The sequence below is a fragment of the Danio aesculapii genome, chromosome 25 (genome assembly GCF_903798145.1).
Source record: "Danio aesculapii chromosome 25, fDanAes4.1, whole genome shotgun sequence".
In the NCBI taxonomy this organism is placed as follows: Eukaryota; Metazoa; Chordata; class Actinopteri; order Cypriniformes; family Danionidae; genus Danio; species Danio aesculapii.
Genome location: NC_079459.1, coordinates 19,240,868 through 19,268,330, shown reverse-complemented (window position 1 = coordinate 19,268,330; position 27,463 = coordinate 19,240,868). Strand labels below are relative to the sequence as shown.

The 27,463-nt window shown below is 35.9% G+C and overlaps 2 protein-coding genes across 3 annotated transcripts in view; one reads left to right on the top strand and one right to left on the bottom strand.

Moving 5' to 3' along the window:
• The window catches only part of immp2l (inner mitochondrial membrane peptidase subunit 2), a 211,557-nt gene that overhangs the window by 156,386 nt on the left and 27,708 nt on the right, over positions 1 to 27,463 (top strand). The window lies entirely within an intron of this gene.
• Positions 1,833 to 26,534, bottom strand: lrrn3a (leucine rich repeat neuronal 3a). The gene is made up of 2 exons (XM_056451657.1): positions 26,309 to 26,534; positions 1,833 to 5,120 (listed from the first exon to the last, which is right to left on the bottom strand). Exon 2 carries the CDS (start codon positions 4,764 to 4,766, stop codon positions 2,691 to 2,693), a length of 2,076 nt encoding a protein of 691 aa, XP_056307632.1. The 5' UTR covers positions 4,767 to 5,120; positions 26,309 to 26,534; the 3' UTR covers positions 1,833 to 2,690.

The following is a 27,463-nucleotide window of genomic DNA, read 5'->3' as shown; positions in this document are numbered from 1 at the left end:
ATATGCGTATTTTCAAAATGTATACACATCTTGCCGTTTTCATCAACCGTTTTTTACATTAATTTTATATGCAAAATGCGCATAAAATTAGGTGGATGGAAACATAGTCAATGACTGCACCTTTTAAGTCAGCATGAACCAAAGGTTGCGGAGTCATTTATTTTTTAATATGTACTTCCAACTGAAACTCAATATTAAGTAGGGGGCAGGGTTTTATTATTGCGCATCATTCCCTCAGAAGCAAATGGTTAGACTTTGATTAAAGATTACCAAAGCAAAAACTTCTTTAGTGGAGTAACTGGTGGAGATTAAGGCACAATCCCAATTCTACCCCTTAGTCCTTCCCCTTACCGTTAAGGGGTAGGGGTGTCCCGATTCTCTTTAGCTTGAAGGCGTAGGGCTAAAGGAAAGGGCTAGATACCCCTCGATATGGAGATTTTTCAGGACCACACTCGAAACCAAGGGGTAAGAATATTTCCCAGAATACACCAGCTACAACAGCAGCATGGCTGCACCTGGAAGTCAGGAGATGCACAAATTCTTATTTTTTGTCATTATTACAAATTTTTTATTTATATGTTTTAATATATTCATAACCGTGTTCGTGTTTTATCGTCATGTTTAAAAAAAAATACTAAAATAAAAACCGCAAAATTTCACCATCTATAATCCATAATAATAACTCTTGTAAAGCAGTCCCACAACATTCTGTCACTCGATTACACTCAAATACTTTTTACAGTGTCTGCTGTAATGTTAATGTTGTTTTTCGTGTGTTTACATAGATGAATATAACCACGGTGTAAATGCACAGTGCAGTTCCAATCTTATTACCACATTATATCGTTATGATAACATGATGTATGCCTTCAGTGATTTCCTTAAGATTAATACTAAAAAATTATGCAACTGGAATAACTACAGCAGTTACGATCATCGATCTCATATAAAGTAAGATCTTGCGATGACGTGTGCAGGTGTTGTACCGCTGTCCTATTTCTTAGGGGTAAATGTTGAAGACCTTCCCCTTCACATTCTGTTTCAAGGGGGAAGGGGAAGGGGAAGGGGTAGGGATACAAAAATAGAATTGGGATTGGGCCTAAGGGTGCTTTCACACTAGCACTTTTGGTTCGCACTTGGGTTCGTTGGACGTCAGAGTTCCGTACATTTAGCTAGAGTGAACGCTGTCTTCTGAACTCAGGTGCACACTGGTGAACTATACCCAAGTCTGCCTGAATGAGGTGGTCTGGGGTAGGGTTTGTACAAACTCTTGAACGGTTGGAAGTGACCTGCTATCCGTACAACAAACTTTAGTTTTCATAACGTTCATTCATGTTAGTGTCTGTATATCACCAAAGACTATAGAATACACAAGACATGTCACTTGTATAGTTTTGAATGGGGAAAAGTGTAATGGTCAATATGGCAAATAAAGTCCCGCCTTCTAGTACAGGAGCCAATCAGCGATCGCTATAGACTGACGATTCTCCGGGGGCAGGGTTTGTGTGATTCGAATGTTTAGAAATCAAAACAAAAGTAACAGATGTTTGATTTCATTGGTGATTCCTAATGCAAAATTTAATAGTAAGCTTTGCTAACTGTTTTGAAGAATTTCCCCATTCAAACAGAATGCCCAAGCATACTGCCTGAGAGGCGTTTCAAAGATGGCAGCCGAGTGAAATGACTTGCCTTAAGGGACTTTGGTATCACCTACCTTGGCGACAAGCGGGACTGACCCAGTGCAAACAAAGTGATGTCTGCTTGTCTCCATCAAAAACGACTTCTGCAAACATTGCGTGATGTTCTGAGCGTTTTTAATGTTTTTTTGCAGCAGATAGATGCAAGTGGCTCTCTGTATTTTGGTTTTGGTAAAAAAAAAAGATTCAGTAAAAGCAAAATGACCGAGATATGCGCACGTCTCCTTTTTGGTGCTTTGCTTTCGTGGCTGTCACCTAGCAGCAGCTGTACACAAAACAGCAGCTTGATGACGCAAGCATACCAGGGTTCAGAAGGAAAAAAGACTATGTGAACACAAACCAGCTAAGAAGGTGGCAAAGGGGGACAATCGAACTTGGGTTCGGTCCAGGCAATTGAACCAAGTGTGAAAGCACTCTAATTGTTCACCTAAAAAGTAACAATGCGGACTAGCAAAATAAACATTGTACATTTTAATCTCACACAGACTTTAGGCTGCTTTTATTAAGGTTACAGTATGCCTTCTCAACTGTAGAGTAAAACACATCCAGTCATCATTTTCTGTATAAACGTATTTTTATCACAAAGTCTTGTACATGTGTTGTCTGTTATGACCTATTCTACAAAGCGTAGTCCATCATAAACTTGACATTGTTTATTTTACCAATGACACACCACAAGTAGTGTTGCTAGAAGCCCACATTAAAAAGACTCGGCCACTGAGGCTTTGCACTCTGTGTAAACAGTCAAGCCCAACCTTTCATGTGCAGTTGTTTGATCCTGAAATAGCGTTTCTCCTCATGCTCCCCAGTGTAGAGTGACATTTAAACAATTAGTGGCTTTTTGGCAATCAATGTCAGATTTAGCAAAAAATGTCTTGCACCTCAAACCACACGGAATCCATTTGATCATGATCCAGCGGTGTGAGTCCTATCAGATTGAGAGATATTAGACACAGTCTAGTGTCTATGGTTTCCCAAACTGCTGCTCATCTCTCAAATAGAGTTTTTGGTCAAGTCTGTTTCTGAATCATTGGCTTTAGCCCTTGAGCGCCAGTTTGGTTTAATGTGTGATGGTAATATTTCAGACTGCTGATTTTGTAATTTCCTGTAAAGGGGATCATTCCTCCGCAACATGCAAATGAACGAACAGGCCACTGCAGACACAATCAGGAGCACAGCAGTGAGGCTGATTATCAATCCGTCATTGATGACATCATAATTTTTTCTTTTGGAAACCTCAGTGGTGGTGGCATTAATGCAGTTTTTCAAATGTCTACTTTGCATGTCTGTAATTTCCACACACACCTCGTACTGAGTCAGCGAGTGTAAGTTTGTGAGGTTGAACTTTTTTACATTTGACACAACATGGGAAGTGAACTGCAAGGAGTGGTGCTGAGATTTGGTTGACCACTTAATATTCGAAACAAGACTTCCCTTGGGTGGCACCCAAGAAATGCTCATTGAATTTGACTCTGTGTTTTCGACTTGGATGTGTAGCGATTCATTTACCAGCAGTGGATAATAGCCATTTACTATGACCAAGACAGATCTCATGTCCACACCTATGAGATTGTGGGCCACACAGGTGTACTGTCCAGCTTCATTCTCTGTAATACCATAAATGTCAAACGTTCCCTCAGGATGCAGATGATACTTCTTGGAGACCATCTGAGGCATGATCTTCTCGCCTGAAGGTGTGACCCAATAAATCTCAGGTTCAGGGTCGGCGAATGCCCTGCAATGCAGAGACACCAAATGACCAGTTCCCACATTTACTTGATCGGGAAGGCTCTCTGGAGATATTAGTGGCAGGCAGATATCTGCCATTTCTCGTGAATGCACCTGCTTGACAAGACGACCTTCAAACTCTGAAGGCCCTGCGCATAATATGGCATCCAGTTCCATAAAGCGGACCTTGGTATTGTTCATATTGATCCAGCGAATGACACAGTCACAGTAAATGGGGTTGGAGTGGATGCTCACCTCTTGAAGGTTAGGCAAGGATTCCACTGTTATGTGATGAAGGGCCCGAAGGGCATTGCTATTCAGCATCAAGGACTCCAGTCTTGGGAGTTGAGAAAATGCATTTGGGTGAATATAGGAAAGTCTGGGATTGTTTGTGGCTTCGATTTTGGTAAGCTCTGGTAGGTTATGCAATGCAAAGCTGTCGATTGAAACTAACTCTGGCATGCTGTTAATACCAAGTTCTTTCAAATGGATCATGTCGACAAAGTCACCCCTTTGGATCCTCTCTATGGGATTCTTGTTAAGGTCCAGAAATTTGAGGTTCCGCACTTGTCTGAGAGCAGCTTGAGGTACTTTTGGGAACATATTATCATAGAATGACACGCTTTCTAGCTTATCAAGGCCAACCAGGGCACTGTCAGGGATTTCAGTAAGGTTCATTCTGGTTAGCACAAGACTGCGGAGATTGATAAGGGGCTTGAAATTCATGTCTTGTATTCTGGCAATTGGATTCTCTCCTATCATCAAGATTTCTAGCTGGGAAAGATCCTGAAACCACTCTGATCTTATGGCTCCTAGCTGGTTGGAATTAAGATGAAGCCTCAAGAGCTTATTAAGCCCTTGGAAAGCCTCTGCACTGATCAAGGAGAGTAGGTTATGGTTAACATAGAGCTCTTGTAGGTTTGGAAAGTGTGCAAGGAAATTATCATGAAGGTTGCTTAGCCAGTTCTCTTCTAGGTGCAATGACAAAAGTTGTGGAAGGTGACCTATAAAGATATTACTCAGCGATGATATGTTATTTCGAGATAGGTCTACCTCGGTTAGGTTTACCAGATAGTCCAAGGGACTGTCAATCTTTGCAATGCTGTTTGCCTGTGATAGAAGTACTTGTGTGTCTGAAGGCAACCTCTCCGGCAGAGTCAAAAGTCCTAGATCATTACAGTCCACAGTCGGAGCCTCATTATACATGGACAAGGGAGAGAACCAGGGTCGGATTTCACATTTGCACAGCTTGAGGCACACAACACTCCATTTAGAGGCCTGAACTGAGTTTGTCAGTGCGAGTCCTGCCAGCAAACAAACTGCAAACAGCAAATCTTTCATCTTGGTCCTGCTCTCTTCAGCTTGTAATTGGTCCTTATGGGGTCTGGCGTTCCAGGCGTTAAATTCACAAACACAGAATCATTTGTTATGACAACATGGGTGTATTTCTGCTGATGGCAAGCTCCCCAAAGCAGCGATTTTGTCTGTTATCGTCCTTGGCAGAGAGTTGCAACCTTTCAATTTACTCAGCTTTGGGTTGTCATGCAGGCTGCATATGTGAAGGTCAGTGTATCCTTAGGGGAATAGAAGCAGGGAAAGTGGAAATTTGCAGGGTGAGCTCAGGTTCCTGTTGGGAATGGACCACTTGTCTGCCATCGTTATTATGTTCAATCAGTCACACTCGTCACTTCCCATCTGCGGAAAATAAGAGACAGGAGAGAGGTAATGAATACGGTGTCACATTAGCATCAAAAAGAGCCATATTGGAATTTAAAAGCATGAAAATATATTTAGGCCATATGAGTGAATGTATTATTGCTTTTTTGAGCCATTAAATAACACATTATTGCTGCTTTGACCTCATACACCTACCTTTTTCACACCTGTCATGTGACCACCGAGACTGCTCTAGCAATATATTAATGTCAGGGGCTTTTTATGTGCATGTATGCTGGTGGTAAAAAAAATTAGCATACATTTCCATAGTCCTGAATGTTTGGTTCATGACAGAAGTGTTTATTTACTCCACCTGGTCTTTGTATAAGAGCATCAGTATGCAGTTCCATCTTATTTCTGTCACAGATCATTTTGCATTTGTGAGATAACGTGCTTTATTTGGAGACTGACTGGCCTGACACTTAAATCTGTTGCTATCATTCCCACCCTATGATGCGTTATGAATATAATAACTTACTTTAACCACATTTATTTGAAAGCCAATTTAACAAGTGTCATTCCCATCATACATAACACATTTAATTTGTGTTTCGCATTCCTTTCAAACGTGTTATCCAAGCATACTAAGGGCATTGCTAACATTGGTTTTTATTGTCTCATAAATAGACATTAAAGCCAGCTGAATGCACAGAGGGGCAATTATTCCACAATGAAGTGCTATCCCAAAGGGCTTGGCGATAACCACGGTATTTTGTCTCTCAGTGGCAGCTGCCAGTGGCGTAGTAAGTTAATTAAGACATTTTAAAATGTGCCCGTAAACTCAGGCTGTGCTTTGTAGTGTACCTGTCCCGTGGCTGAGGAAAACTTACTTGAAATGTTTTAAATAGTGGAACAGCAGCTCTGTGTGTGTGAACTATGTGATGGTGGTGCTGCATGAGTTGTTCTTTACCCTTTTAGAGTATACAATGATTAAAAACAGATGTGTTATGAGTGGTTAGTAAAGTAATAAAGAAATTAAGAGTAAGAAAATAAGAATCTTAAAATGTTTTTAGGAGGGTATCTACTGTACCTGACACTGTTCTTGGCATAAACCTCCCATTTGCAATCAAATGTTTAAAAAAAAATACATGTAAAACACTAATTGGATTTTGGAAAATTTTCATGTAACATGAAATCAAACATCTGAGATTTCACTAAAGAGTATGGAGGGATACTCTTCAGATTCTAGCCAGCATTGGACTGAATATGTGAAGAGAAGTGCAGTGTGATGTCATCAAAATTGTTGATATTCATTGTTAATATTGGTGAAAGTTCTAAATTGGTCATTGTTTTGGAGCACACTAGCTTATAGATAAGCTTAAGGCTAGCAAATTCATGCTGAAAACCAATTTTTCATGATTTCACAAAGACTTTAAAGGGCACCTATGACGAAAATAATGTTTTGGAAGCTGTTTGGACAGACCTGTGTGTAGGTATAGTGTGTATAGTCATATTGGAGTGCTAGAAACACAATAAGTCTATTTTTTTTAATTCCCTGATGTTAAAATAGGATCCGAATCTCTCCCATATTGAGACCCACGTGACGTAGGAGTGCGGTTTCCCCGCCCACTGAAATGATTGACAGATGTGTTTTAACATGTCTCATTAGTAACGTGTATAATCATATCCACAAGACAGGCAGACCCCCTATTTTTTCACAATTTGTGTTTGTGATTTTTTGCGATTATAAATATATATATATATATATATATATATATATATATATATATATATATATATATATATATATATATATATATATATATATATATATATATATATATTAATGTAAAATAATGATACAATTCGCGCCACAGGATGTCTATATTTCATCTTTGCTATGACTTCACATGTAGGTCACTCGCAATTCATCTGCTTACCGCACAAGTTGAAAACTCCACCACCCCCCCAACCCTCCATTCCGTGTCATGTAATGTAATGACTGTGAGGGTGTAATTGCAAACTGAAATAAATACAATTTGATTATATGGTTTGGAATTTGATGTTTTATGAGATTATTTACATTTTTTGTGATTATTTTGCGTTTTAAATTAGGAATTTTGCAGGTTCGCAAAAATGTGAAACTTTTTGTTGATTTGTTGATTCAGCGATCGCAGAATCGTGAAAAACTAGGGGGTGTGGACAGGACGTGCGCAAACCAACCGGGGTTAAGATCTGTTCAGCTCTCTTTGATCATCAATCATCATGAAATGTGATCAAGAATGAGTTTTACAAGTTTAAAACGTTTTTAAAACGGTGCATGTTTGAAATTAATTACAGCGATTTTACCGTCTTTATCACCACAGACGCATGTCAGTACAATTATAAAATATGATGCTTCAATCCCAGTTTGTGGATGTTAAATCAGGTTTATTTTGTACATTAACATAACAGATATTCATACAGCAGTGGGTATTAATGTGTATTCTGTCCCATTTGCCGTGCAAAGTTAAACTCGCGCTATGTGTGTGTGTGTCCGCTGTGTGTGTGCATTAACTTTGTAACAACATTTTGTGTCACTTATCACAGAAAGTTCTAGCTGTAGTATTTCTCACAAATTTCACGTGAGATCTGCTTCCTTTATGTCTGAGGGGGAGGGATGTTCGGGCGTGAGGTCTCTGATTAACACCATTGGGAACCAGGATAGGATGGTAACTGTACTGTGGTGGTGCATAACTGTATTATTTATTAGTTAGTAAATTAGTTTTGGGAGGCCGCTGCGATAGGATACTGTACCAAAACTGGCAACCCAGGGGTGTTACAGACTGTACCAAAAAAAAAAGGGGGGGTGAAATTACGGGAGTTTTCCGGGCGAAATAACATAACGGGAGATTGGTCTGAAATACAGGAGACTCCCGAGAAAAGAGGGAGTGTTGGCAGGTATGGTGGGTGGAGAACTTCCATTATAGGCACAGGCAACAAAAACAGCTACAATGTGTCCAGAGCTGTATCAATATTCAATATTCTGAAAGCTATAATAAATAATCTGATGGGTGTTTTGAGCTGAAACTTTACAAACACATTCTGGAGACACAGAAGACTTATCTTAAATCTTGAAAAAGGGGTAAAATAGGTGCCCTTTAACTCTCTGTCTTGCACAGGCTGACAACTTGATTACCAAAAAAGTACTGCTATAGACTGTGTGGTTTGTGATAAGGTTTACATTCAATAATATCGATTGACAGCTCTTACATATATAAATATAAAAAATGTGGACGCTGACACAGAAAATCTCTGTACAGTATATTTGCTAGATCTCACTCTATATTTTGAAATTATGATTGGCTTGCAACCTTGAGGACAGAAAGCACAGAGCAGCCTGGCCAAGCTAGATGAAGCTGTCAGGATCACTATAGGAGCGGGTTTGCAAAAGAAGCCCTGTAGGACAGTGTGCTTATGTTAGTCTGACTATGGCAGCGAGTCAACACAAGCAGGTGGGAGCATTTTTTTTCTCCTCTGTTCTCCTTGCATTGCCATCTGTTTGGGCCTGTAGTCCGCTTTTTTGCCAGGATTGCGCAAAGATCACCATTCATCCCAACAACAGTGCAAATGATGAGGTTGTAAAACTTGTTTCAGAAGCTGCTTACTGTCTGATGTATGAGAATTAGGTGGTGTGTTGAAGTGTTAGGAGAGGCTGACTGAAAGAAGTGGCTTTTTTGATGTCAAGAAATTAGTATTTTACAAAAGCTTAATTGTTATTTTGTATTTCACATGAGGAGTGGGATGTTGAACAGTTCTGGCCTGGCATGGGCGTCATCCTGTTTCTCAACCAATGAGAACATTTGGAACTGGCCTAATGCTGAGATCACACCAAATGGAGAACATTGTCACTCGCATTAGTTTACTTTTGAGATGTTTTTCACCTCAAGCTAATTGCATTCACAGATTCCCCTATAATTGCATTTAATTCCCTTATATTTATTTGTTTGCACTGACTTTGTATGCATACTTAATATGTAAGAATACTTAAGTTTGCTTTTGGTGTGAACCCAGCATGTTATAATACATACGCTGCAGGCAGTTGCATCCTTGCAGATTTCCAATGGTCAGATTAGTAGAGAGTAGTGAGTACTGTAGGGACCCTGTAATTCTGAACGCTGTTCATACAGCTCTCTGTGAACAGTGTTATAGTGTTATATCTGAAAACAGCGTGGAGCAAGGACAGGAACTGAGAACCACTCATCACTTAATTATCGCTAAATATTTGCTGTGGCAGTTGGTTTTAGATTTAATTTGATAACATCAATGTTTATGTTTAGATATTGTTATCAAGTTATTAATAGAAGTTATCAGTAGGCCCACACGGAATCTGTGTGCACAGAATTCCGCAGATTTTCCGTAGATTTTTAGCCCATTTTTTATTCTGCTTATTTACTTGAGTAAATGTGTGTAAATCTATATTTATTCAGTTTTTAAATTAATTACAGTAATATTATAGACTAATATGAAAATGTTCATCTGATTTATGTACAATGCAGTTTGTACAGTAATATTTTCTGTCTTTTAGTAGATATATTATATGAGAGACTTGCTTTATTTGCCAAATAAAGTGAATCAAATTGGATTTGCATTTTAAACATTAAATAAAAGTTTAAAAGATATTATTTTTTATTTCACATAATAAGGTTTTAGTTATGATACTCTCAAAATAATTCCACAGATTTTTACCCAAATTCTCAGCAGAAATAGCAAAAAATGTCTGCAGATTCCGTCTGGCCCTACTTATCAGATATTGAAAGTGTTGTTCCATATACATTAACTTTTAAATATATATATACTGTACAGTTGAAGTCAGAATTATTAGCCCCTCTGTTTATTTTTTCCCCCAATTTCTGTTTAAAGGAGAGATTCTTTCAACACATTTCTAAACATAATAGTTTTAATAACTCATTTCTAATAACTGATTTGCTTTATCTTTGCCATGATGACAGTAAATAATATTTGACTAGATATTTTTCAAGACACTTCTATACAGCTTAATATGACATTTAAAGGCTTAACTAGGTTAATTTGGTTAACTAGGCAGGTTAGGGTAATAAGACAAGTTATTATATAACGATGATTTGTTCTGTAGACTTATCAAAAAAATATATAGCTTAAAGGGGCTAATAATTTTTACCTTTAAAAATTAAAAACTTTTATTCTAGCCGAAATAAAACAAATAAGACTTTCTCAGAAAGAAAAATATTATCAGACATACTGTGAAAATTTCATTGTTCTGCTAAACATAATTTGGGAAATATTAAAAAAAGAAAAAAACAACTCAAAGGGGGGCTAATAATTTGACATCAACTGTATATACTGTGTGTATGTATGTATGTATGTATGTATGTATGTATGTATGTATGTATGTATGTATGTATGTATGTATGTATGTATGTATGTATGTATATGTGTGTGTGTGTGTATATATATATATATATATATATATATATATATATATATATATATATATATATATATATATATATATATATATATACACACACACACACACACACAACAGTTCTGTCTGGTTCTCAAATCTGATTGGCTGATAGCTGTGCAATATTCTGCAATATCAGAACTCATATATCAGCCTTTTCACTCTTGTGTATTACTGTGCCCACATGGATTGATTTTTAGGTGAGAATGTAGTTGTTTAGATAGCAGCTATGCAGTTTATTTATATGGACAGTGCCTATTTTAAATATTTATAATTTCGGAGATACATTAGTCTGTTGTTGAGCAGAGCAAAGACGGTTGACATTGTCCATCCACAAGATAGTGACAGAGACCACATAATAAGCACTTAGAGGAGAAAATCTCATAATTGCGAACTACAGCTGATTAAATCATTAATAAACTGGTAAGGGACATTCTAAGTCGATCTGTCTCTTTTGTGCAGTATGGTGTAGTGCTGTATTTATACCATAATAATTTTAGTGTTATCAGGAATGTATGTATTTTGTGTAAGCCACTCTTTGTATAACTCTGATTAACTTTTTGTTTGTTCATGTGTTTGTTTCTAATAAGTCTCTTGTTTTTGTTACTGCAGACTAGTCTAGTAAAAAGAAAGAAAGAAGAAATGTCTGCATGTGTTTAGTGTAGGCATGGGACGATAACCGTTTTCAAGATATACTGCGTTTTGGAAAAGTCAAGGTTTTAAAACAACCAAAATTTTCTGCTATATCGTTCCTATGGTATATGTAATTTTTTTTAGTTTTGTTTTGGGTTTTTTTGTTTTTAGGACAACAGTATCTCCAGCAGAAAAGATGCCGTTTTGAATTGTGTAGAAATCAGTGTTTCAACAGTAATCCACAGTAATCTGCTAGTGGTTGCCCTGCTTTGGCTTTTTCTGGGTTAATTATTGTGATCTCCCAATTGCAACAGAGAAATACTGGGAACAAATCTGTGTGCTGATTTCATTTTATGCCGTGCAGCTTTAGAATCTTAAAATGTGAGCAAAATCACCTGTTTTGTCATCACTTTAGACATTACGCTAGCAAATCATTCATATACTAGCTCTAAAGTGACGTTAGTGACATAGCAATGGTTTCTGCTGCTCTGACGTCAACTGCAGATGTGAATGAATGGCGGAAGAAAGTAGTTCCTCATACGAAAGGATTTTTGAGACTCTCTGTGTTTGATTTTCTTTTTTATTTACACGGTTATGCCGTCAAACAGTTGTATAAACGCAATATCACACTCATAGCAGTGTGAAATCTCTGTATATCATCACTGGTGGGACACCAGGCCTCCCACCAGTGCTGATATACAGCCATATCGCACTACTACTCGTGTGATATAAATACTGTATAATGAATTATTATATTCTATTATGAATTCAAAAGTAGTATAATGTGCACTTTTATTTCAAAAGTTGTCCAGATATATTTCTCAAATGGCTGATTTTTAGCAGCTAATAACCTGCAGATGTGTGCAGAGAACATACATTAAATGAATGAATAAACTAAATTTCTGAGTGCGACACACACATACAAACACATTCTGTGTTCTCTGCATCTCTTCTATTTCTGTCTATTTTCTGTTAAGAGCTTTGCTGTAAAGATGCCCACACACACTAATCTGCCATGTTCCTGTATGTGTCCTTGTTACTGAGAGCCTTCACTGTTCTGCTCACTTCATTATGGCAAATAGTGATTGAAATAGTAGAGAGTGCTTCTGTTTCTGAATGCACGAAAGGGTCAAAGGGTCAGTTAACCAGCATCATGGCTTTGGCATGCGCATTATTCATGCATACGGATACATGGTGTGTTGCAGAATGTTAATGTAATGCTCTAATGATGTGGTTTTATCAATGATGAATTATGGTTTGTGAAACAGTGGTTGAATGTGAGTGGACAGATGGATTTCCACTGTAATGTTTCACTGATGGTATCAAATCCATCCCAATCTTATGAAAAAAATTTTAACTACAGTATATAAGTACACCGAACAAGAAATTACTCAAGATGATTCCTTTAATTTACTAATTTTTTGTAAGGTAAGTGGTGGTAAATATTTATTTGGGTTCAATTTAAACAAACAATTAAGTTGAACATTACTCAATTTAATTTGTTTGCTCAAAATTTAACCCATTTTGCAGAAATCATTATATCCGTGTATTGTCAGAAAAGTGGCTAATTTGAACGAATTCATAAGATTTCATTCATACATAAAAATTGCCCCAATCTTCATCCCTAAACCCAAAGTCATTGGGGTATGAGCACATCATAATAAAATGTAGGAATAAGATTGTACAGATTCATATAAATTAGCCACAAAATCAAAAAGTTACGAATTGCCATGAGATTTTAATGATCAATCTGCTTATGTGTATATATTACAGACCACATATCTGAAGCAGAATCGCTTTATTTATACAGTATCTGTCTTAAAAATGGTCATTTTAAAAATATTAGAAATATGCAGTTTTTAATTCTTTAAAAGACATTTTAAGATCAAAATTATTAGCCTCTTTAAGCTATTTTTTTTCAATAGTCTGCAGAACAAACCATCGTTATACAATAACTTGCCTAATTACCCTAACCTGCCTAGTTAACCTAATTAACCTAGTTAAGCCTTTAAATGTCACTTTAAGCTGTATAGAAGTGTAAAATATTATTTACTGTCATCATGGCAAAGATAAAAGAAAAAAAAAATAAACAGGGGGCTAATAATTCTGGCTTCAGCTGCATATTATCTGGGAAATTTCTTTAAAGTAAGCACCGATATTTTTGTAACCCACTTTTAATATATGAATTGTCCTAAAGAATAAACACAAAATAAACGTTACGACTTTTTAATAGCATGAAATAAGTACAGTTTAATCTCATGTGGTCTTTAAAAATCTGAATTATTCTGTAACGATTAAACTGTAACCTATATTTTATTTTAAATTAAAACTAATGTTAAATTTGAGCTAATTTGTGTTATGTATACTTTATTAAATGCATTTAATTATTTGATCATTTATTTGATTTATTTTATGGTTAGCTTATATTCATCAACTTTTTCTTGCATGTTACATTTTAAATTGAAATTATTTTTATTTTATTATTTTAAGTTATTTCTATCAAATATAATTTTAAGTAAATATACAGAATTTTTATTTATTTAAAAACATTTTAAAAGAATTACTTTTTAAAATGTCATTAAATAATCTATTAAATAAAAATGTATTGGTTAAAATATTTTTGCTAAATAAATTGTTATTTTCAAACTTAATTATTTTATTTGTTTTATTATTTTGGGCCTTTTATGTAAACTTTGTTTCAGATTGTTCCCAAAGTAACATTTCTAAATAAAGGAAAAAAATATATATTTTTTACATTAGTTTCTAATACCAAAACTGAAATCTAAAGACTAAAATTTAAATGGATTTATAGAAAAATATGTGATTTATAACAAAAATGATTCCAAATAAAGCCGAAGCTGAATGTAAGATGCTTGGTTGTCATTTCAATAGTGAAATCAATCTAAAATCCTGTCTTATTTGAAACACAAAGTGCATTTTGATTCACCGAATGACTGAGTGCTGTGACTTTTTGTCTACGTGTTTTTCTCTCTCTTTTTGACTGGAAGTGTGTAGTGTATTTTGTCGGAACAACACCAACAGCAGTTCCTCTGTCCATGTGCATTAATCACACATTTTTGTTGACAACCCCTTTCCTAGAGTCAAGAGTCCATCCACTTTACCTGAAATATTTATGGCTTGCCTCTTTTAGAGAAAGCACTCATGAAACGAACACACACAGACACACAAACACTCATCTGAAGCAACAGACAACACATAAAATGGCCCTGCTGCCCAATGTTTTATTCACTAGGCTGGAATGAGTAGTATCTTGCCGTACTTCGGGTAGCGAGTAGCATTTCTTTTAGCAAAGTGTGTGTGGGGTGCCATCTGGAATTTGAGGTGACACCTTGTCACATTACGATGTAAAAAAATAAAGCCTTCCCGTTTGGTCTGTGTTTAGGAGTGGAGTGGATCTGAAGTGCTGCTCGGGTTTGGTTTCAAACTGCGCATTGAATGAAAGTAAGAACGATAAACATGTGCAAAACACAGACAGTTAATGGATTTCAGGTGTGTAAAGTAACAAATTACAAATACTCAAACTACTATAATTGAGTCAATTTTCCTCAGGAATTGCACTTTACGAAGTAACTAAAAAAGAACTTTTTTAGTGCTGTACCTGTACTTTTACTCCACTAATCCTTTCAACCTGCAGTCACTCATTTATTTTTTCTTGCCTACGTTGACTGGCAGTAGAATAATCAGTTCTGTGATTTCTATCCAATTAAATCATGCATCGAAAAAACTCCTAAGACAAAGGCTGCATTTACAATGACCCAATTCCAATTTTTTTTCTCCCATGTGGCTCAGATCGGATTCAGTCCATATACTGTATGTGTAAGCAGGAATAAATCACATGGATTCCGATTTACTCAAGTCAGATTCAGGCCTTGTTCAGATGTGGAAATTTATCCATGCCCTTGTGTCTGCAGTGCAAGCAGATAGATTGGATTTTCACCAACCAATGCGAGTCGCGCATCATTAAAAACCGTAACGAATGACGTCAACACTGGCGCTTTCATTTCAGAACAGACTTCAGCAGAGTCCCTAAGCCTTACATTTCATTTAGAAGAGCTAGGGATGCGCTTAGTAGAACTAGGGATGCGAATGATTAAAAAAACATTATTATATATTTTTAAAGTGGTGGCGCAGTAGGTAGTGCTGTCGCCTTACAGCAAGAAGGTCGCTGGTTTGAGCCTAGGCTAGGTGGGGTTTGCATGTTCTCCCTGCGTTCGCGTGGGTTTCCTCCGGGTGCTCCGGTTTCCCCCACTGTCCAAAGACATGCGGTTACAGGTGAATTGGATAGGCTAAATTGTCCATAGTGTATGAATGTGAGTGAGTGTGTATGGATGTTTCCCAATGATTGGTTGCGGTTGGAAGAGCATCCGCTGCGTAAAACATGTGCTGGATAAGTTCCTGTGGTGACCCCGGATTAATAAAGGGACTAAGCCGAAAAGAAAATGAATGAATGAATGAATATTTTGAATATGGGGCCGATCACAGCAAACACACTTTTTGCATTGAGAGGGGTATTTTTTAAATGGTTTACTAACGGCTGTGAGCGTTTTGCGGAGCCATGAATTTTCGCCGCAGTGCTGTGCACTGTGCGCTCGCAGTTGAAAAAAACTCTGAGCGGAAAAAGCGTTACATTATTTGCGTTTTTTTTTTTCATTCTCCAATCAAATGAAAGCAGAGGCGGAGTTTTTCGTTGATTAAATGCATATTTTCCATGGAGCGATCAATTTAAGGTAGCTCGATATTTTTATTTGACAGAAGTAAAAAAAAGCATATGCCGGTTCTTAAAAAGGTTTCAGTCAGTGTTTTCATTTGCAATCTAAACTATAATTTAAGTGAAAAATATCTATTGCAGGACTATTTATTATTTATTTTTTTGTTTAGTTTATTCTGTTTTTCTATGCTGTTGGAAACGCTGTAGGTGCTTAAAGATATGCTGCATGCTGGTATTGACATACTTACTGATTGTTAAAATAAATCAGTATTTTAAAATGCAATATTTAATGTGTCAGACACAGAATAGGCACGTCAATTTTTTTTTTTTATTAAATAATAATTTTCAATTAATCTGACCAGTTAACAGTGGCGGTTGTCAGTTGGCAAAATTAACCAAAATTACCACCCCTAACTAGAACAAAAAAAGTATTTAGATTGTCATATACTGTAGCACAAGTATTCAAGCATGTTAGTGAGCGAGAGAGAGAAAGAGCGCAACATCCGCCACATAAACAATATATAAAACTGTTGCATACGTCATGTGCATAAATCACGCCATGTCATTACATTAAGATGTTTATTGGTTTAAAAAAAGTCAAGGCCTTTTGAGACTGACCTCAAGACTGACCTCAAGACACAGATGTTTTATAAATTTGCAGTTTGGAAGCATTAAAGGTGTCCAAAAAGACGCAAAATTTTTAAATGCAACATCACTGATGAAAAGATGAAAGACGTCTACTGTATGATGACTGAAATCTCCAAATGGCCTTAAACAGTCACTAAATGTACTACAGAATCTTACGTTTTCAAACACATGCATATATTCTGTCAGTGCTGCATGAGCTTGGTTTGCTGCGCCACCATCTGCTGGATAGGGGTGTAACGGATCACGGTTGATCCGTGATCCAGATCACAACCCACAGTTCAGAACACACATGACCTGCGGATTAATAACTTTTTTGATCTTGTAGGTTAATCCAACATTAATAACAATTGCAGAAAGATCGCCTCCTGCGTCATTAAAATCACGTGTTGGGTGGGACCTACCTAAATGCTTTCTTGGGTTTTTATTTAAATGTGTTTTCTGTCACTGTTTGTGTAGCCTGCATTAATGCATTCAGTGTAAAGCTCACAATTAAACATCAAAAGATCATGATCTCAAGTCAAACTGGCGCAACATGAACGATAATGATAATGATTTGCATATGTTTATTAATCCTTCGAAGCGCTGCATTCAAATCTGTGTTTGATCAAGAGAAATTCAGTTTTGACACTTTTTCAGTTAGTTACAATAAAATAACACAAGTACTGGGAGAACAGATAATAGCTAAGATATAAACACTGGCGTTTATGGTAAAGATTAAAATCACCGTTAAATGGAACTTGACACTGGGGAATGTTGTAGCAATTACATTGTGTAACCAAAAAGTGGCAACAAACAACCATCAAAATGATGTCACTGAATTGGTTTTCAAAAATGATCCACCAATAAAGAGACGTGAAGTTTTATGTGTGAATCGTTGAATCATTAATTGAAAATAAATATATGTTGAACAAAATGTTAGATTTCTATATTTAGCATTATCAGCAACAGTAGCAAAGATCATTTTTCGTATTAAATATTTTCCTTTTTTTCAGCATTTTTGTATAAATGGAAAAGCAATTGACATTTGTCTCCTCCCGTTTGCTGATCAGAAAAATGGTCCAATCCATGACTCAAAAACCGTAGTGTGATCCGAACCGTGAGATTTGTGATCCGTTACACCACTACTGCTGGTTGCTCGTGGCTTGTTAGTCAGGGTTCAAAATTAGTAATCTAAGCCAGTGTTTCCCAACCCTGTTCCTGAAGGCACACCAACAGTACACATTTTCAAACTCTCCCTAATCAAACACACCTGAATCAACTCATCAAAACACTAGAAGAGACTCCAAAACCTGAAATGAATGAATCAGATAAAGGAGACGTTCAAAATATGTACTGTCGGTGTGCCTCCAGGAACAGGGTTGGGAAACACTGACCTAAGCGTTAACATATTGTTACAGCAATATTGTTTTCCTCCTAAGGTAACACAGATTTGCTCCGCATGTAAACGCATCAACCTTAAGCTACATTTTTAATCTGCAGTGTATAAGGTGGAATCATTTTCACACCGTATGACTCACTTTAAAAAAGGTTATTTCTTGCTAATACTTTGATCAGTATTTACAACAGATTCATTTACTCTCTACTTGCACTACATTTTGTGGCAAGTAATGGTACTTGAGTATAATTTTTCTGTACTCTTTAAACCACTGATGGATTGTACATTTAACTCTTAACCATTGGTGTTCACCTGCGTGGTTTCGAATCCACTTTTAGTTTGGCTTGAAAAGCTGTAATATTAGCTGAGGGAATGTTTTCATTTCATTTTTCAATTTACGTTTTAACCCTTTGACTGCCCCTCTACCAAACGCTTGACCATGTTTTTACCGTTTTAAATAATGACTGTAAAAGTAATTTAAAGAATGACTGTTTTAAAAAAAGTTTACACGCAGCATTGTTGGTTTACAAAAAAAAAGGAAATCAAACAAACATCATGTTGCACTACTACACTTGATTTTGGTTTTATTGTTTTAAAAAAAGACATATTTTTAGAAAAAAATATTATTTAGTATTCAAAATTGTTTTATTTTATTATTTTTGCATTTTCTGATTTTTCATAGTATATGTATTAATTCCGGGACTTTTACCATAAACTGACATATCAATCATTTGGTAGAGGCTGATATTTTAGAAATGATGGGATGTGTTGAAAAAAAAATGAATTGAGTTTGTTAACTAGCCACATTAGAAGTTAAGAAATACAATCCAAACATTTTTTTTATTGGTGGGGTAGTTAAAGGGTTAATTCATTTACAGATTCTGTAGGTGATCTGTCACGATTTTCATTTGCTTTTTGTATTTGAAGAGACATCAGTAATATCTAGAAGTTTCAAATTTATCAAGTGCTGCACTATACACAACTAGTAATCACTAGTAATAAGAATGAGATTAGAATAAGATAAAAAACACAGGAAAATGAAATAAAGTAGAATTAAAATGAAATGCAGTTAAAAAATAGAATGAAACAGTAACACTGAAGACAGCAGAATGAAAGACAAAAGAATAATATAGAATACATTTGAAAAACTAAACTGAAGATAAATTGAACTCGAAGAGAATAGGTTAGAAAAAACAAAACAAGAAAAGAATTCTGAAGAAGACTGTAGAATGAATAAATTAGAATAAATTAAACTTTGGGAAAAGAGTAGCACAGAATGAACTAGAATAGTATAAAAATATCATTCAAAGAAAAAAAGTAGAAATTAACAGCAGAATGAAACAGCAAAGGATAGAATATGGATACTTTAAAATATAATATAATAAAAAAAAGAGTATAGTAGAAAAGCATTCATTGTTAATGAAACAGCAGAATGAAACTGAATGGAAGCATTTAGAATACATCTGAAAGAGTAGACAGAATGTAACAATGGACCAAATAGAATTGAAAAACAGAATAAATCGAAGACACAGAAACTGAAGACAGCAGAATGACAACAGAACAGAATAAATTTAAAATTAGAGTGGAGTCGAAAATATACAAGGATGACTTCTACATGCATTCTACATTGTAAAAAAAAGTTCCACACAATTCCTTCATGTTGACCCAACACAAATCAATTAAGTTAACTTTATTGTTTTTACAAATTTAAGTGGATTGAACATAAATTAGGTAAGTTGTCCCAAAAAAAAAACTCAAGAATTGTGTTAATTCAGCTCATTTTAAGCTCAGCTCAGTGTACTCTGTTAGGGTTTATTCATAATGCTATTATATAACAATTCTATTATATAATAATTATAATTCAAATTCTATTATATTCTGTTCTAGTTCATTCTTTTTTAATATTATAATATATTTATAATATTTTTATTACTAGTTTTGTTTCAGTATGCATTTTTTAGTTCTGTTCTGTTTTGCTCTATTAAATAGTTTCATTTGAATTATTTTGCTGTATTTTGTTGACTTTGGATTGTTTTTACTTTGTTCTACTCTATTCTCGTTTGTTTTTTCCATACTCCATACATAATTGGAACTTAACACTGGTGAATGTTGTAGCGATTACATTGTGTAACCAATAAGTGGCAACAAACAACCATCAAAATGATGTCACTGAATTGGTTTTCAAAAATGATCCACCAATAAAGAGACGTGAAGTTTTCTGTGTGAATCGTTGAATCATTAATTGAAAATAAATATATGTTAAACAAAATGTTAGATTTCTATATTTAGCAATGTCTCGACAGTAGCAAAGATCATTTTTTTTTGTATTAAATATTTTCCTTTTTTTCAGCCTTTTTGTATAAATGGAAAAGCAATTGACATTTGTCTCCTCCCGTTTGCTGATCAGAAAAATGGTCCAATCCATGACTCAAAAACCGTAGTGTGATCTGAACCGTGAGATTTGTGATCCGTTACACCACTACTGCTGGTTGCTCTTGGCTTGTTAGTCAGGGTTCAAAATTAGTAATCTAAACCAGTGTTTCCCAACCCTGTTCCTGAAGGCACACCAACAGTACACATTTTCAAACTCTCCCAAATCAAACACACCTGAATCAACTCATCAAAACACTAGAAGAGACTCCAAAACCTGAAATGAATGAATCAGATATAGGAGACGTTCAAAATATGTACTGTCGGTGTGCCTCCAGGAACAGGGTTGGGAAACACTGACCTAAGCGTTAACATATTGTTACAGCAATATTGTTTGCCTCCTAAGCATATTGTTTTCTGCTCTTTTCTGATTTGGCGTACTCTGCTCTGAAATGCTATGTCCAATTATTATTTAATAATATAGTTTTCTTCTATCCGTCACTGTTTTAGATTCTGTTCTATTTCAGTCTAATCTGTGTTCTATTTCGATATATGCTGTGCTCAGTTTTACTCCATTTGCTTTCGATGATTTATTCTGCTCTGTCCTATTTCTTTTTTGTAATCCATTTTATATAGTTTTATGTTATGATATCATTTATTGAGCTATGTTCTGATTTTTTTTCTTTTGTTTGTTTGTACTGTATTGGTTTCTATTTAAAATTTCACATTCTACTTTGTTGATTTCCGTTATATTCTTTTGTGGTTTACTTTAATGTATCTTCTGTTGTATTCAATTCCCTGTTCTGTGGTATTGAATTTTGTCATTTAATTCTATTGTACTCTATTCTGTTCTATTCTTTCATTTGTAATCTGTTCTGTTTATTAGGTTTGCTCTGCTATACTGTATGTCTAGTTCTAATTCTTATTATATTTTACATTCTGGATTGTTCTATATTTTGTTCTATTCCATTCTAACCTGTTCTAGTAAGTTCTGTCCTACTGAGCTCAGTCCGACATTTTCCTTTTTCTTTCCTTTCTCTTCCAATTACTTATGTTTTATTATATTGTGTGTTCTGTTACAGGTTTCATTTCAGTTTCTTTTTTTTTTTTTTTTGCAAAGTATTGTATTCTCTTCTGTTATGTTCTGCTTTCTATTATGTTCATTTCTGCTCTATTCTAGTTTGTTATTTTCTGTTTTCTGTATTTCATTCAATACTACTCTACTCAATCGTAATATTCTCAGCAAATTTTTTTATAGGGATGCACGATATATCGGCAGCCATTCCGACATCGGCCGATAAATGCTATTTTCAATAGCATTTATCATTATCGATCCGATATCAAAATTAGGCTGATATCTTTAAGCTGATAGATTACGTAATAGTACAGAACTGCCAGCCTCGCGCATGCGTGGGTCGAACTTGAACTTGTCCAGTGCACTATAAAGGAGCTTTCCTCACATTGTTTATTCCTTAAAAGTCCATCCTTGCTTTGTGTGGTATTGCTGTGCGTTAATAACTCAGTAAGTAATCATATTCCTTATCATTGTAGATATGTTTAATAGTGTGTCATTGTGTATTTTGGTTTAAAACGCCTCAGGAAGAATAATAAATGTGTAAACATAATAGCAGCGATGCACAAGTGCTAAACAACTTGTTAGGTTGTTTTAATCTGATATGATTATTTGTTATCATCAACGTGATGCTTACCTTGTGTTGTTAACGTAAGATTGTATTCAGTTTAATCTGCATATTTATAATGAATTTAACGAGCGCACGTGATGGCTATCACCGAATGATTTTTCCCCACAATTTACAGCAAGAACGAACATAGAAGCACTGTCTGATTGACAAGCAGCACCTACATGTGTTCAAAAGAATCTAAAATGCCAAATGGCATGAATTTATGCCGCATTTTCTAAAGTAATACTATCTGTATTTAGCTTTTCGCTTGTATGGTGGCTCTACACTGCCAAAAAAACTCTCAAAATGCTTTTTTAGACATTACATATTTGTACATATGAACATTACTGTAACACATTTTATTCAAGAACCTTTGAGCTGGTTTCAATTCTTATAGTTCTATCATTTTCATTTTATTTAAAATACATTTATTTTACTTCTTTGTTAATTAAATCAAATTTTGTTATTTAACCTATTATTTTTATGCAACAGTCAAATTGCATGTTAATTTGCTATGCGAAGAAAAGGAAATAGTTTATTTTTCGCATACTGATTTATGTGAAATCATGAATATAGACAATAACATTGCAATTTTTAAAAAATTATTGTTTTTTTTGCTTTGAGTAGGCTATTCTAAGATCAGTTCAAACTTTTAATAAGTTTTTTTTTTTTTTATAAAATCAGCTGTTCAATGTAGAAAAATAAAACATTTTGAAATATTTATATATTTATTGGTTAAAATATATTGGTTACTGGCCTCCAAATCTTAAGAATTATTGGTTATCAATATTGGCCAAAAAATCATATCAGTGCATCCCTACTCTGCCATGTTCAGTTCATTTTTTTGCATATACAGTAGTTCTACTCCATTTGGCCTTTTGGTTTTCTTCAACTCTGTTATTTCTGTTTAATCCTGTTCTACTCAGTTCTATTCTGTTCTAATTATGCTTATTCAATTCCAATCTCTCTACTCTGTAATCTCTATCTCTGTAATTCTATTCTGTCCACATTTTATATAACAAACTAACCAAATATATGTTATGAGTTATGAGCTTGGCATGGCTAGGTGAGTGCGTTTTCCCCAGCGTGCTGTAATATATCAGCATTGTTTCCTATCACGCTACATGGCGTCGCTTCAAACGCCTGGTGTGTAGTGTAATTAGATAAGATACTATGCTGACATGGCCAGTGTGTGTGTGTTTCTGTGTTTGTGAGTGTATGTGTTATATAGTCGTACAGCTCTCACCTGCTCTCCGCACTGCTGGTGAACACACCGCATGACAGCAATTAATTACGCTTCAGCACTGCTGACAGAATCCCTATAGATATATCAGCTATTTCTGTCGCATATTCTTCAGCCCTGTCTCAAGACATGTTAGCATTTTTTTCCTCTATTGTCCCTATTGATTTCTCTCTCTCGCTCTCTCTTTGCTCCCATCTACACTTTGTTCATTCACATTAGGCATGAACCAGTGCTGCTTAAACTAAATATGTGTCATTTTTATCCTCCATTAAGTTTTCTTAGTAGATTATAAACCATACACTGGAACTTTGTAAACCCATTGCATTTTCATACTGAATTTTGAGCTGGCACTAAAGCATCCATGATTCAGCAGTGTTTATTGACATATTTACACTACAATAGTGGCAAAGAAGTTCTTCTGGAGCAGCATTTAGGTATGTTTATGCAGACTGCGTAATGCAGCCCTGAGGCGGCATGAATGCATTTACACTGCAATTAAACTGTACACTTTAATACTACAAACTAAGGGGGTTGCTTTAAGTTATTCTGGCTTTTATGTGATATTGCATCTTCACATTACACTTTGATCAGGCAAGATGCAACATTAAATTGTTTCTTTACACTAAAACGAAAATTACAATCGTCTTCGAAGTACAAACTAAGATGATTTAGAGCACTCTCATCTTCCAAAGACAGACTCGCCTCATTCAAAGTCCAGACATTTACCAAAAACCTTCATCCAAACAGACCGTATTTCTTCAGTGGTTCGTTCAAAATATTATAAAGCTACAAGAATACTTTTGTGTGCACAAAAACAATGATTTTATTCAATAGCTCCTTCTCCTCAGTGTTAGTATAGGGTGCACAATCATGCTTGGTCATGCCTCTGACTTATGACCTCACCTGTGCTTCAAGAGTTCACACGTAGCTGATGATTGATTATAAAGCTTGTTTGGCATGCTGTCCCGGGAGAGAGCCCTGAGCTCATAAGATCCTCGTGCCTGGGGCTCCCTCCCGTTTGCAAGGCGAGAGGGGAGTTTGAGCTCAAGTAGATCTCGGGACTCCCCTGCTGTTGTAGCTAATGAACAGATAGGGATTGCTCTTAAGAGATAACTACTTACTAGGTGCATGTCTATGGTGCCGATTTGGTTTAGTCAATTAACTTAAGTTGTATGTTTTTGGACTGTGGGAGGAAACCGGGCAACCTGGGAGAAATCCACGTGAGCATGGGGAGAACGTGTATACTCCGCACAGAAATTTCAGCTGGCTTGGTAAGGACTAGAACCAGTGCGTTCTTGCTGCAAGGCAACAGTGCTAACCACTGGGCGACTGTGTAACCCATCTAGGAAACCAGGAGGAGTAGGGTGGAAAGGGGCATTCTTCAAAACTGTTATATGGAACTTTGTGTATTTATAGTGGCTTAGGAATTGTCTGATTGGTGAATCATAAATTGGATAATGCGAGACCAGCCACAAGCAATCATAAGCACGTGATCCTCTCGAAATTAGTTTATAAATAAACTTCACTTTGATTTAAATAGAGGAAGTCACGCAATGCGTCCAGTGCACAGTGTTCATGAATATGTGCAATAAACTGACACTGAGGAGAACAACTGTTGGATAGAGTCATTATTTTTTATTAATGTGTGCACAAAATCATTCTCGTAGCTTGATTATATTTTGATTGAACCACTAAAGACAAATGGACTGTTTTGACCGACTATTTTACGGCAATATGTAAATTTTGGATTTAGTGGCTAAATTATATGAATTCATACGATTTGCTCATCCCCCAGTGACGCTTGGATTTAAGGGTGGGGTTAGGGGTCACGCCTTCTTTTTAAAATCATAAATTTTATACCACTGAACTCGTACGGATTAGCAACTAAACTGACAAAACATAAAATATTTACATTTCCTCGTGAGATCAGGCTGGTTTTGCCTGTTTTTTGGTATCTTTTTAGACTTTGAACAAGTTGGGACCATGGATGATTAGTAAGCTCTTGGATTGCTTTAAAGAGTAATGAAGGTCTCAGGAGGTTGGATCGACACAGGGGGGAATAATAAATTAATAAAATAATTTTTATTTTTGGGTGAACTATCTCTTTAATTTAGCTCAGTATTCTCATATTTGCACTGCAGTGTGGGACAGAAGTGCTGAACAGAAATAATGTCTTTACCAAGAATATTTAATACTGCTCAGAGGTAGCATGAATGCATTTATACTGCACTTGTATACGTTTACACTACAAACCAAGGTGGCCGCTTTAACTTAGTCTGACTTTTATGTGACATTGCGTCTTCAAACTAAATTTTGAGCAAGCACAGCGCAACCTTAATTCAGCAGTTTATGTTGCCAATGTTACACTTCAGATGTGGCAAAGTAATGCTTTTAAGCGGACTTAAATGCAGCTTTGAGGTGGCATAAATGCATTTAGACTGCAATTACAACTGTACACTCTATTACCCCAAACTAAGGTGTCAGCTTTAACTTAGTCTGGCTTTAATGCGACATTGCGTCTTTACAAAAAATTTGGAGCAGACACAGAGCAGCCTTTCTCGGCTGTTTATTTCTACAAGAATAATAGATTTTGACTAAAAGTTGACACTTAAATCTCTTTAAATTTTTAATGAAAGAATAATCATCATACAAATCTACTAATAACAAAAAAAAATCAGTGATATAAATATATTCTCAAATTGAATGCATAATGAAGGTAGGCATTACCGAATTTATGACCCCCCCAACACACACACACATACAAAATTCAATTTCCTCTTGACAACCTCCATCACATTATTAGATTCACAGTTATTCCTCCTCTTGATACCTGTAGAGTCTCTCCTCGAGATTACGACATATTTACGCGTAAATGTTTTTTTTATCACAAACATGATTGAAACGGATGATAATAAATGCCTTCAGAAGTGATACAAGTCTCATATGTAGTTATTAAAACATTAAGAGCGCATACAGTACGACCTCTGCATTGGCTCGCTATTAAAATCCCCCCTCAGAAAAGATACACATGAGTCACGAAAGCGTGAGAGAGACGCGCTTACCGGAGAGAATGAGATTCCTTGTTTGAAACGCATAATGTATTCCTTTCCACTCCTTCGCGTGGACGAGATCCAGAATCGCGGTGTTTTGTTGAGATTTAGCTCCACGTAAATTGTAGCTTTATTTGAGAATGTGTGAGATGTGGAGTCGCTCTCCATACGGGAAAAGGATGCTGAGCGCTCGGCGGGCTGTGAGGAGAGGAGAAGCGCGTGTCCGTCCAGCCTTCAGCGCCGCGCTTCTGATGATACACACATGCTGGTGCGCGCTCCCTCCTCCCAGTTTCCCCGGGGACAGGCAAATTGCTGCCTGTCGTTCGCGCGCTTGGTGCAAGCTGATTGGTCGAGGTGAGCTGTCAGTCAGGTGGGGGCTGCCTCATACATATGTGAGCTAGAAGAAGGGGCGAGGCTACTGCTTCGCTTCTCCCACTTTTACTCCATTTATGCCTTGTCAATATAGAGCGTTTATTTAATCTCTGAAAATGTCGCTTGAATATTTGTGATTTGTGGTCTTGCTCAGATTCGACATCTGGTATTAAGTGGTGAGGCAACATGGTAGCAAAAAGTTTATAATATAATGTTATGTAAAATATTTCTGACTGAATGATTAAAATATGTTAACATAAAGAGGTTGTGATGTATCTTTTGCACACCAAAGCTGCATTTATTTGGTTTAAAACACACAAAAAAGGCATGAAATATTATAACAATAAGTGTTTTGCACATTAATTTTATTAAAAAGTATAAGATTTTAAAAAGTAAACAATCCTATGACGTCAAGGAATTTTTAACAGTTATTACTTAAAGCAGGGGTCACCAATCTCGGTCCTGGAGGGCCGGTGTCCCTACAGGGTTTAACTCCAACTTGCCTTAAAACACCTGCCTGGATGTTATAAGTATCCCTAGTAAGACCTTGATTAGCTTATTCATGTGTGTTTGATTAGGGTTGGAGCTAAAATCTGCAGGACACCGGCCCTCTAGGAACAGGTTTGGTGACCCCTGACTGAAGTCTTCAGTATCACTTGATTCTTATTCTAATACACTTCATAGCTCATTTATTCTATTTTGGGGCATTTTGCCTTTCTTGACAAGACATTAAACCACTTATTAAACCACACTGAACTGAGCTAAACTGAACTGAACTTAAACACTGAAAACTGA